This window comes from Durio zibethinus, chromosome 24 (assembly GCF_047325235.1).
Source record: "Durio zibethinus cultivar Kanyao isolate XHJ-2024 chromosome 24, ASM4732523v1, whole genome shotgun sequence".
NCBI lineage: Eukaryota > Viridiplantae > Streptophyta > Magnoliopsida > Malvales > Malvaceae > Durio > Durio zibethinus.
The window spans coordinates 13,490,767-13,504,302 of record NC_143185.1 but is presented as its reverse complement, the minus strand read 5'-3'; the positions used below and the strand labels follow the sequence as shown (position 1 = coordinate 13,504,302).

Below are 13,536 nucleotides of genomic sequence, written 5' to 3'. Positions count from 1 at the left end.
TAAAAATATTGAATTTTAATTTGATAAGATATATATTAGTCTTAAATACTTATAAGATTCGTTTAATTAGTTGTCATATTCAAAGTATTCAAAAGTGATGCCTAATGTATGCTGTTTTTCTCTTGAACTTTCGAATATATTAATATCAACTTTTAACTTGGATTATTACGGTGAAGAAATGAGACTGTACAAATTTTAAAACTAAAGTACTACAAAGCTCTTACATTTTTTAAGATAAGCTCTATCTCTTATTATTGTGGCCGCTTAAATCTTTAAATTTTTTTTTTTCATCAAATTAAACTCTCAAAGTATTTTGCAATTAAATCCTTATTCTATTTAAGTATTATTAAATTTATTTTTGGCCACGTCAACATCTACACATTCACTATCTTTACTGACAAAAAAAAAAAAAAAAAGTGCTCCGCCTCTTTCATTTTCTTTGTTGATTTTTTTTTTGAATATCCTAAAATTATGTTTTATTTTTTAAAACATTTAAATTTCTTATTTTTTATATTTAAATTTTTTTTCTTTTTAACATTAAAATTTATGAAACATTAATTTTATAAAAAAATTTAATTTTAATATTAAATTATATTAAAATCAAAATTCTTTTTTTTTTTTTTAAATTTCGTAAAAATCAATACAACAAATTTAGACGAAACGAGTAAATATTAACGTGTAATATTATGTGAATCTTTGTTACTGTTTTGTAAGCGTAAACTCAATAAATTTTCATATTTTGCGCTGACCATTTTCATGCAAAATAAAAGTTTAATTTAGAAACGCAAGTGTCGGTAGGATTTGAATGTTAACATCCTTGTTTTCATGCTTCGCCTTTGTTCCCTTTTTTCTTTTTTTTTTTTCTTTTTTTGCCAAATAACACATCATAGCTTGCATGCTTTTACTTCTTAAGTTTGGTTGTTCCTAAATAATAAGTACAATTTAACTATAATTTTTTTATTATAATTTTTCAATTATTCAATTATAATAAAAAAATGTAAGAATGTCATTTATAAATATAAATCTTATATAAAATTTTGATAAAACCTCACACAATTTTAAATTGTGATTTATTAATTGGAATGCAACGACTATAGATGATATACTTTTATAAATAACACCATCAGGAATTAAGAAAAATAATTTCATTCGCCACAAGTAAATAAATAACTCTTGCTTGGGTGCAAATGCAAACCAAAGAAAAGGTTGCAACAATGATAAAACAAACTCATCATCACAATGATTATTGCAAAGCCTCCTATCTTTTGTAATACACCAATAACAAATTTCTTGGCAATTCTGTTCAATTGCTATCAAAAACAACTATACACTATAAATCAGACATAAAAAAAGGGGGGGGAGGAAACAAATGAAGACCATATGTTTGTCCAGAGATAAACCACAAAATGGCTCTTCAACCAATTTCATTATGGTGTCATCTATCACTAATGGCCCTCTGCCTGAATGACTTTTCTTTCAACAAAGTTTGGACATAGTTTTAAAGATTTCATTTCCAACAAAGAGGCCAAATACCAACTTAACCTTGCAAAGGAACCAAACATGAAATATCAATCCACCGACCAAGATCAAACATCAATCATCACTTCCGAAGCCTGATGTGGGGGTACAGTCCCAAAACATGCTCTGGCATGAAGTCATGCCGTGTCAGAATTCCAACAATTGGAGGCCTCTGCATTTAGGACATGAATAATGAATAGTTAAAGACGAAATTACCTGCATAAATCTCTACAAATGTAAGAGATAAAACTGAGTAACTAGTTATAGGAGTTGGCACTCCAAATTCCTATGTTCCAAACTTTTTCATGTTAAAAACCTTTCATTCTTGCTAAACTGTATTCTTTGAAATACACATGCATACATGCACATGATGGAGCACGAGATACTTACCCCCTGACTCTTAGGTACAACGCACATGTGCCGGAGACCAAGTTGACGGAAGAGAACTGCAGCTTTGGCAAGTGACATGGTTTCAACCACTGTGTACGGTGATGCATTGGTGATATGATGGAGATCAACATAGATGTCCATATCCTCCTCTTGAACATCTAGATCCTCTAATTTGATTCCCTTTCCTGACCCTGCCTTAGCAAAGTCAAATTCCGAAAATCTATGTAATACCTTATCTCCTGCAAGTACCCTATCCCTTGAAAAAATCTTTCCCTTGAGCAAAACAAGCAAATGAGACCTTAGAACAAGCCCACACAACTCTGGCGCATCTGAAAAGGGCGGTTCATCAATCACAGGGAACCCATTATGCCCCGTAGTTCTCAAAGCATGTAATATGTTTCCCACCTTTTCAACACCAGAAAAGGTGATCAAAGGACCAGAAACAACATCCCGAGCAACTATATGTTTCATGTAAGGTTCTGCATGAGCCTCCATGTACGGCAATCCTTTTAGTTTTACTATTTGGTCATAGACACCCTTGTTGAAAATATCACCCACGGTTTTTGAGATAAGGAGAACCAACATGACAAGCGGAAGCAACAATAAATCATTAGTGAGCTCAAGCAGTATAACACACAGGGAAACTGTCATTCTCATAGTGCCACCAAGAAAGGAAGCAGCCCCAAGGAGCGCAAAGAGACCAACATCAAGTTTAGAGATGGGTTCAAATAGTCTACCAACAAGGCGGCCATAGCAAGCTCCAGCCAATATGACAGGAATGAAGAGCCCAGAGGGGATAGCTATGCCATAAGTGATAATGCCAAGGCAGTAAACAGCAACAAAGAAGATTAAAAGAGAGGAGATATGAAATTCATTCACGGTACTGGTACTCAATAGGTTACGAATCGCATCATCATTAGTGTTTAGAAAGAGGGAGGCCAGGTCATTGTAACGACCTGACGGACACTGAAAGCTTTTGTAGTTGCCAGATACATCAGTGTTGGGGCAGCTTGCAGACACATCAGCAGGGCAGGGGATGCACGTAGCTAACCATGGCAACCCATAAGAACAGATTGATGTTAACAGGGAGATGGTAATAACAAGTAAGATCTTGATAGTAGCTCCTCTTCTGCAGAAACAGGAGAAAAACTAGGCTGTAGAATTTATCATCAAATGGAACACGGATAAAACTTGATTCACTAATAACTGATATTGCAGAAGTTTTATCAGTGTGATAATCAAATTAAAGCACATAGTGCAGGACCATCACATGAGGGAGAACAGACAGTTGCTTTTGGGGGAAAAAAAAAGATGAGAAGCAAAGCAGTGATAATTAGCGATAAAAGATTATTGACACTGTCATGTTACTAACAATAACAGTATTACTAACTAAATATACTTGAAAATACCGAAATCCATGATTGAATGTGGTACGTACTCATTGATGATGCTGTAGGTGCGAAGGACCTTATCCACAAGATAGTTATATAGGCTTCCAAAAATGCCTCCAATAATCCCTAGAAGTATCACAGCCAGTATATCTGGAGCACTATATGTAACTTTGGCTGCACTGACATCATACATAATCAGTCCTCCTTTCCCAAACAACCCACAAGTTCCAGTAGAGCATAATTGTATGAAAGCTCTCAAAACTATAGCAACTACTGCTGTTGTGAAAAAGGTTCTCCAAAGAAGAGCACTCCTCCACCTGTAGATAAGCAAAGGAAAATACACATCACAATAGAATATGTAAGTAATGTCCCTTCGGAAATGCAATGTATTCAACTAAACATCAAGAAATCAGGATGAAGTCATTAAATATTCAAGCAACATTTCAGTCATCATTGTAATTCACACACTTTCAAGTTTCCACCTCAACATACCATCTAATATGAGGCTTTCAAACAATTCTGAAAAAATTAGTACAATATTATGTTGCTTTACCTCATTTAGTAGATTTGAATAAATATAATTATTACAAATTTATTCAAGTCTTGCCATTTGAATAAATAAAACTAGAAAAGGTTACAGCCTGAATATCATGAAAAACAATTTCCCATTTTTCATTCCACATGTAAAAATCTACCGGCATTGAAGAGAGTCTGCAAGACAAAACAAGGAAAAAGGAAAAAGAAAAAAGGGAGTGGAGCAGTAACAAATAATACTCATTTTGTGGGAGAAATATAGGGGGTACCATGAAGCTGCCTCTTCAAGTGCAAAGAGGACACCACCAACTGGAGCACGAAAGGCAGCAGCTACACCAGCAGCAGCTCCACAAGTTATCAAGTCTCGCCTATCACGATCATTTTTGAAATATCTAAGCCATCTCCAAGTCAAATGGTATTTACGCGAACCTCCTTGCCCAATTAAAGAAGCTATGCAAGCACCTGTATGAACCATAGGCCCTTCTTTGCCAACGACAAATCCAGCAGATACACCAAGAACGGAACCAAAAATCTGCCAGATATGAAATAATAAAATAAAAATATATTCGCAACAAGACAGAAAACAGGCTCAATCAATAGACACAATATTGAAAGATGTATAACCTGCTTTCCCAGACTATGTTTACATGACTAGTGAAATTTTTTATATATAGTCTATAATGATATATGCAAAAAGGACAAACCATTACCAAGAGCGCAAAAGGCTAAAGATTACAGGTAAAAGAACCTTGTTAAATATTGGTTTATACTGCCAATGCCATTCACCTTTACAAAAAGAGTACTTGGAGCCAGTATTGAATGAGCATCCACACCATTGAGATAGGCTTTCACTTCAGGAATACCAGAACCTGCCGCTGCTGGAGCAATAAAAGCACAAAGAGCTGCAGCTGCCGCTGCCAGACCTAAATTGCAGCCAGCATATGCCGCAAAAGCCTTGTAATATCTGTACTGAATCATTATCATGTCAGAGTTATCACATGGAACTGTTAAGTAAATCCACTAAAAAGTCTAACTCTAGACCACATTAGAATTGATAATAAAATGATAAAACTAACGAGTAAGTTTTCAATAGGTTGATTAGACATGGGAGCATGAAAAAATATCACAAATACAGAACAATCTGAAACAGTTGTTAGACATTAAAGATTATATGCAATTATGCATTTGAACTCATGAAAAAGGTTACAGAAGAAAATAGCGGACATCCAAACTGAGCCTTTTCTTCTAAGTTCTGGCTGAATTCATTGTCTACTCATACTTCTTGACTGTTGCTCCAGCATTGACACTACTTCCAGCCAGTTCTACAAGCACCACAAGCATCACCACCACTACTGTAATGCCAGCTAAATCCATTCTCTACTCCAACTTCTTAACTGTAGTTGTGGCATTGACACTATGCCACATAATCCATCCAAGAAGTGGAAGCATTCAGTTTCAGATATCCTCTTAAACTCAGGTACATGTATTGTGGTTTTAACTTTCTGCATGTATGTGTGTATGTGTGTGTGTGTGTATATATATATATATATATATATATTGTGAAAGTTTCCTAATAAAAACCTTGTTAATTATAGAAGTGTTTTCTTTTTCCTTTTGGAATCTATTATAGGAGTATTTTCTAATTTGTCAACATAAACCCGAGAATGTCATACAAATACTCATCTAAGGTTGTATATGTTGTTTGCAAAAGGTGAAGTACCCTACATCTGTTAACCACTTCAACATGAACTATCAATGAAATTATGAAAAATCTTTGTAAATACCTTTTCTAAATTGTACCTTCAAGAAAACAATTTTTACAACCCCATCTTACTACCTTTCTAGCCACTAATCTCTCCTAATGACCAATCATTCCTCATGCCAACCAAGTTTAATCATCAGCAAGCTAAAACACTTTGATAGTGCTGTATTATTAGCTATATTGTCTGATATCTGATATATATTAAACAATGCACATGACATGCATGCCTTAATTAAGTTTATTAACTTGAAAAATTATTAATGAAGTCTACCCCATTAATTGTTCTTAGTGTTGTCTTGCAGGGTACACTACAACATTGAAGGAAACTTTCTTTGCTTTTTTCAGTGTTACTATAGATGAAGCTCCAATTAACTCTTCCACTGATAAGGGACCTGAAGATTTTCAAGATTTGGGTTCAGTTATGACAAACTGAAATCTCTTGAACCTTAATCCACCAACAACTAACAACATTAATCCATTGGTTTAACTATTAAAAATGGGAAAAAAATCATTATTGACTAACATCTAATTAGAGGTTTCTAGACCATCAGACTATGTTTACCACTAACAATAGTTACAGGATATAACTGCCGACAATGTGTCCCAGGCTCTTGGCATTGAGATGTGGAAGAGTATTATTGCTTTTGACACCTCAAGGAAGAGGAAGTGGCATTAAGTACAGCAGTTTCAGCGGTCAAACAGTAACAGGTTTTCAGCTTAGTGTAGCACTTTTCTGATATGTAAAAATATGAGGATTTCATTTTTGCATGTGTATGCAAGGCAGATGTATAAAAAATAACTAAAAATTGCAAAAGTAGAAGTTCTATAGTTGTTTTGGATCATTTTACTCATTTGTAGATATGAATCTGCCCAACAGAAAAAATGAAAAAACTCCAATTGTCCAAGTAGAAAGCACTTTGGGCTGTACATGAATCCCACTATTGGCATTCTCCATTCAGTGACATAAGCAGAACATAATTACAAGATAGCATCGGTAGTTCACATAATGGCTAAGGGAGTTCAGGCTTATAACTTTGAGAAATTTAAATGTTGCAGGCAATTGAATAGCTGGCTTACTTGTGCTTCAGCATGAGTTCTGTAGTCAGTAGCAGCTTGAACCCAGCAATATTCTCAACTGCTATATTGTTAAAGATGCCAACTAGTCCAGTGCCTAGCCCTATAATAAGTGCAAATACCCACTTAAGCAGAACATACTGAAATATTTGGATCTTCTTCCTTGACCGCCAATCCTGTTTGAATAAATCATTTTCTGCAATCCTGTTATGCACAAAGTTATGAGACAAAGGTTGGTATCTAAGACTAATTTCTCAACAACAATGCTAACATGACTATTCTATGTAAAAGTAAAATTATGCATTTTTTCTTCAAAAACAACTATTAGAAAACTGCTAAGTGTGGAGAAGTAGCAAACAAAACCAACACAGAAGCAGAAATAAAAGCATATTGAAGATGTATTGCAGATTGCAGGAAAGTATATATAAGAGAAAATTGAAAAAATTACAAAGACAGCAAGGCCGTTGTTGATTTTTTTTTCAGCGCTTGAGGCTACTAGGAATTGAATCCTGTCACTGCACAACTGTTGGCATAGTTGATTATTGATTACTAAGAGAATGACAACAAAGAAACTCAATGTGCGTATTAATTAGTTAACAAAGAAAAGAAAATGACAAATGAAATCATGGGATTAAGAGAAGATCAGAAAGGGAAAATGAGGAGTTATATGTATAGATAGAAAGGGAGAGAAGGGTGCAGTATTCAAGAAGGGTGCAGTATTCAAGGCTTACTCATAATCAAGGCTCTCGACGGGACAAACATTGGCACCCACAATAGCTATCTGCGATGTGGTGTTGCGTCTCTTGATCAAAAAAGGTTGACTGTATATCCTCTCAAAGACCTTCCCAGTATCGCTTTCAATATCATCATAATCATCATTCAATACTTGATTTTCTTGATCCATTACTCTTATTGTTTATATTATAATAAGAACAACTTCTCCTTATGTTATTGTCTATCTACCTGCACTCCAATGGTAAAATATCAATTCCAGAATTCAGTTTCAAAGCAAAAACAAGTGGGGAACTAGAATCACCAAAGCAAAATTTTCATTCTCAAATCGGAAATCTTACAGGAGTTATAAGCTCATATACAATACTAACATAGAAAAGAAACAGAACAAAACAAAAACAGATCGCTTCAGTGAATCCTGAGACAGAGAGCAGGGTTTAATTGAATTGTTGGTGGCAGACAAAAAGAGAGCAAGAGCTGCCAAATTTAAAGGAAAAATAAGAATAGAGACTGACCTATGTACCTGATATGCTTTTGATACGATTAAAAAGTAGCAATATTGAACCCTATTCAGATTCAGCCGTTTTTTTTTGTATTTGCAACTGCTGATTTTTATGTAGGGTAAGATCTTTGGTTGATAAAGGAACTAATGCTTTGTCCTTATCAAAAAAAATTTTAAATATGGGAAGAAACATAAGTTTATCAACTTTTTATGCATTATTATACGATTTTATATTTGATATATTTTTAATTATATAATAATTTTATACATTTATCATTAAATTATATAATTTTTAAAAAAATATTAATTTTTATATTTGTATTAATAACTTATAAAAATTTATATTTAATCATTCATAAAATAATATCATCAAATTTAAATTCTACCATCTAATTTACTAATACTTTACAAAATTTATGCACCAAAAATATGTCAATACTAAACTCTTTTTATATTCTCTTTTGGAGATGGGAATATCTTCTAATAAAAAATTGAAGTGATCAACTGATTGACGGAAGAAGGGCAAAAAGCTTCTGGACTCTTACCAAACAGGAGAGGCAGAATTACAAAATAGAATAAAAAGATGAAAATAATTTGAGTTTGGTATGAGAACTTGAAGATATGATTTATTAGGCTGAAGAAAATTTGATAGAAGATTAATCAAATTCATCAAATAAGCAAAAGTGGCATTGAAGACAATATATATTTAGAAGAGACAAACTAATTTGATATCTAATTCTAGCAATACCATGAAGTATATAAAGAAAACAAAAATAAACTATTAATTGAGTAAATCAATTAATATAAATTAAATGAAAGAAATAAAAATCACAATAAGTCAATAAATAATCGACTACAATAATTATAAAAGTCCAAATAATTGATACACAAAGAATACGAAAAGCTAAACACATTATTTGTTTCAAAATGAAATTCAATTATACTTTTTTTTTTACAAAAGTTTATTTTCAAATCACTCATTTATTGAATTTATGAAGTTACATTGTTAACATCAAATCTGACCATGATGCTGTTGAATATAACTTGTTATGGTTGAAATCAACCATGATCTTACTTTAATGCTAGATTCTATCATGATCTCTTTGGATTTAGTTTGTTTTCACCAAATTCAACCACGAGAATACCTTAATAAGTATGAACATATCAAACTCGATCTTAAAATATTATATTTAAATATTTTTGTTTATGCAATAAAATATTTTTTAAAGATGAGACTATCTATCCAAACCCAAAAGTTCATCCAAGTTTTGAAAAGGATTCAAATAAAAAATTAAAAGGTTCATTAAACGAGATTAGATACAATTTTAGGTTTGTTTAAATTTCAAGCTTAACATTGAATAAAAAATTTAAAATTTGAGCTTGATCCGATCTAAATTCATATATATATATAAATAAATAATTTATATATATATATCAATTATATATAAATTAATTCACATATATATATAAAAATTAAAAATAAAAATTATATATATTTTATTAAACTTAATTTTTATTTTTAATTTATATATATATGTGAGTTAAATATAATCTCATCAAACTTAATTTATACTTAATTTAATTATATTTTTTTAATTTTTTATTATATAAATTAAGTTTAATGAATGTATTTGACACTTATTTTTTAATTTAAATTAAATTTAAAACATTTTTAAGGCTTGAAATTTTAGATCAAACTAAATTTAAATAAATACATAAATTATTAATACAAAAAATGAGTTCGAATTCGATCTTGTCCGGTCCAGTCTATGAACACTTTCACTATGCGATGATTTCATCATTGGCGACAGACAAACACAAGTTTTACATTTCTTTTATGGGCTGACTTGAAAATTCAATTAAAATTAAGGATAAAATATTTTTAAAAAAAATTGATGTGGCGTTTTGTTTAAAGACTTTTTGATTTTGATAAGGAAAGTAATTTCATAAAAAGTTATATCGAAGGGAAATATATGATTTTTTGGTTTTTTTAGTTTTATAAAATGTAAATTTTGTGTTTAGTTGGAGAAATGTAAGATCACATAATAATTTTTTTTAATATATTATATTTGATGATACGTGAATAATATGTGATATTTATAATACGTGATATAAGAATAATATAAAAAATAAATAAGTAATTTATTTAAAATTTTATTTATTTAACATATAAATTATTCATTTAATATTTTTGTTAAATTATTTAAATAAAAGTATTTTAAGTTTTATTGCACATATAATATATATGTAATAATAAGAATTTATTATAATATAATTTTTTATTTTCAACAAAAATCACATTTTTTATTTTAAAAACATTATCTTCATTGAAATTTAAAAATTCTAAAAAAATAATTTTTTTCATATTTTTAATAAAAATTGTAATTTTTATCTTAAAAACATCATATTTATTGAATTATGAAAAAATAAATTTTTTATTTTTTTAATAAAGACTATTTTTATCCTAAAATGTCATTTTTTTTTAATTTTAAAAATAATTTTTTTAATATTTTTAATAAATATAGCATTTTTATCTTAAAAATGTCATTTTTGTTAAATTTTAAAAATTAAAATTTTTTCATATTTTCAATAAAAATTACATTTTTATCTTCAAAATGTCATATTTGTTAAATTCTAAAAAATAATTTTTTTTCATATTTTCAATAAAGACAGCATTTTGAGCTTAAAAGCATCATTTTTATTGAATTTTGAATATTAAATAAAAGTAATATATAAAATTACTATATTTTTAAAATAAATAATATTATTTATATAGTATAAAAATGCAATTGAAAGCAAGAGGGGTAAAATTTTTACTTTTCTTCTAAAATTAAAAGAAAAAAAAAACAAAAAAGAAGAAACATGTTTTTTATTTTCTTATTTTTTCTTTTAATACTGTTGAAATTATAAGATTTCTGTCATAAAAGAAAGTTTTCGAACCAAAACACATATTCAAATAACAAAAAATTAAATTCAAGAGAGAAAGTTGGAACCTGTGAACTAAACGTCCATTAAGATAAAAAGTACGTTCGGTTTTTTAATAATTTTAAAATTCATTAGTACCTTTAAATAATTATTTATTTTAATTGTAATTGACATTAATAATTTGTTATCAACCGGCCTTATTTGAAATTCGCCCAAATGGAAAAGTAGGGACTACACGGCCAGCTGGCTACACGGAGGCACATTTATGTTGACTGGCTTAGTCAACTTTTGAAAAGTAATAATTTATATGCGTTATAACAAAAATATAATTTTTTACATACACGTCACTATTATTAATTAAAAAGTTAAAAAAAAGAAAAAAAATAAATTACTAAAAAAATGAAATGAAAGAAATGAAAATTCATAAATTATTTTTCTATTATTCATTTCACCTCATTTTCTTTATATTTTTATGTCTCAAAATTATATTATCTTTTTTTAACATCTAAAACCCTTATGTTTTATATTTTAAATTTTTTTATGATTTTTTATTTTTTGACATTAAAAATCATGGCACTTTTAATTTTATAAAAGAATTTTAAAATTTAATATTAAATGCATTGAAGTCAAAATTTTTTTAAACTCCATGAAAAATTAGTAATACCTAAATAATTTAAAACGAATGGATTATAAAATAAGATGTTAGGATTGAAATATGTGACGAGAATTATTAATAAGTTATGCAACCGAATTTTCAATAGGATGCTCAAGAATTTGAGGTTTTACTTGTAGATTGAATTTTGAAAAATAAAATATGGAATTTATGGGATAAGACAAAGTTAACTCTCACCTTGATCATAGATCTTATGTACTAAGATTAATTTAGTTGGTAAGGTAGGGAATTCCTTTTCTTGTTAATCTAAGTTTAATCTTTGTGAAGAAAATTAGTGTTTGGTATAATTATAAGATTATCATGATGATTTAATTATTATGATGATAAAATCACTCAAATGATTTGATCACTAGTGATATCAAATTATCATTTTAATATAATATTATAAAAGCATTAATAATATATAAATCACTGTGTTTGATATTGCATGAAAATAAATCATCAAATACAAAATATTTAAAATAACCTTATAAAAAGAAAGTAAAAAAAATTAATATTTATTGGATGAACATTTTATAAAATAATAATACGTTTTTTATGGAAAATTACAAAATATTAACAAATTTTGATAAAAATAATTTTTCAAAAATTATTAAATAAATTCATTAAATTTTTTATGAATAAATACTTCTTAATAAGTATTTTTTTTTTTACAAATTAATAAAATCTAAACCATATATACGGAAATCATGGCTTTATGTTATAATTTCAATACTATACAAGGACTCATAATATTTTGATAATCTTAACCATCTATATTGAACACGTAAATCATATTAAGTAGAGGTTGGAGGTAATGATTAATTTTTTCCACCAAGAAAGTTTATTTATAAAGATAATTTAGATGGAATCATGTGTTTTTTTTTTTTTTTTGTTATCATTAGGGTAAGTTAGTTAAAAATTAATATTGAAAATTATTTTTCTATAATAATAAAACTTTTTTTTTGGATGAAAATCAAATCACTTCTGGAGGGAGTCATATAATCACCACAGTGATTTAAAATTACTATCACTTAAGATTTTTAAATTTACATCAAATAAAGTGATTTAATTACTGAATATAGATTATTGTGATAGACATATTACCCCAAACAAATATTCCCTATAAAATCTTAAATATATCATATTGATGTGAAAAATGTATATTAAAAACTTATATCAAATTTCAGCATACTATGATCGTATTAAAAAAAATCATATATACAAAAAAAAAAAGTCTAGCTATAAAAAATAAATGGTTATGAATATGCAGCTCTTTTATAAGTAAAAATTTGGAATAAATACTAATGAATTTAATTATTTATTACTTCTGAATATTTTGATTTTTGGATTGTTTGAAAAAAAAAACTTTTATTCATGTTTAATTGATATAAGTAGCTATATTATTTATATATATATATATGTATGTATGTGTGTATGGGCTTAATTTTTTAATTTGAATGAATTTTAATTTTTAAAATATTTATGCTTTTTTTAATATATATTTTAATATATTATTTGCTAATGTTAATACATCGTAAAATCATTCACAATATTTATATATTAATAATTAATATTAATTAAACATTAATTATATTATTGTTGATATAATCAATTAAATCTCCTAAAAGTTTCTTTTATATGTAATTAATATAATGAAATGTAAAGTAAAATATGAAATTAACACTTAAAAATTTATTTAATAATAAATCCTCTTATTATAAAATTAATTTTCAATCTCCATCCTAAAAATTATACTCAATAATAATAATAAACATCGATATTTTATTATTTCTCATAACAAAGGCCTTAAATGGTGGTACATAGCAGAAGCAATCCAGTCCCCTTACATTGTAACATACTTGTATAAAAAAAAAACAAAAAAAAAAAAATCCCTCCATCCTAAATTATTTGTGTTATTAATTTTTACAGAATTAAAAAAAAAAGTTTTGAGTTTAATATCTTAATATTAAAATTTAAAATTTTTTTATTAAATTAAAACTTTATAATTTTAAAATATAAAAATAAAATATTTAAATATTAAAAAAGAAAATAT

General features: G+C 28.1%; 1 protein-coding gene across 4 annotated transcripts; it reads right to left on the bottom strand.

Annotated features, from left to right (window-relative positions):
* Positions 1 to 1,218: 1,218 nt before the first annotated feature.
* LOC111316873 (chloride channel protein CLC-c-like) lies at positions 1,219 to 8,096 on the bottom strand. Of its 4 annotated transcripts, none has more exons than XM_022919080.2 (8): positions 7,925 to 8,096; positions 7,401 to 7,632; positions 6,673 to 6,873; positions 4,620 to 4,797; positions 4,103 to 4,365; positions 3,347 to 3,616; positions 1,909 to 3,037; positions 1,219 to 1,690 (listed from the first exon to the last, which is right to left on the bottom strand). In XM_022919080.2, the coding sequence occupies exons 2-8, from the start codon at positions 7,571 to 7,573 to the stop codon at positions 1,601 to 1,603; spliced, it is 2,304 nt and encodes a 767-aa protein (XP_022774815.1). In that variant the 5' UTR covers positions 7,574 to 7,632; positions 7,925 to 8,096; the 3' UTR covers positions 1,219 to 1,600. The 4 variants fall into 4 exon arrangements, with proteins under 4 accessions (XP_022774815.1, XP_022774814.1, XP_022774817.1 ...); XM_022919079.2 differs by having other exon boundaries at positions 7,917 to 8,052; XM_022919082.2 differs by lacking the exon at positions 7,925 to 8,096 and adding an exon at positions 7,773 to 7,920.
* Positions 8,097 to 13,536: the final 5,440 nt, after the last annotated feature.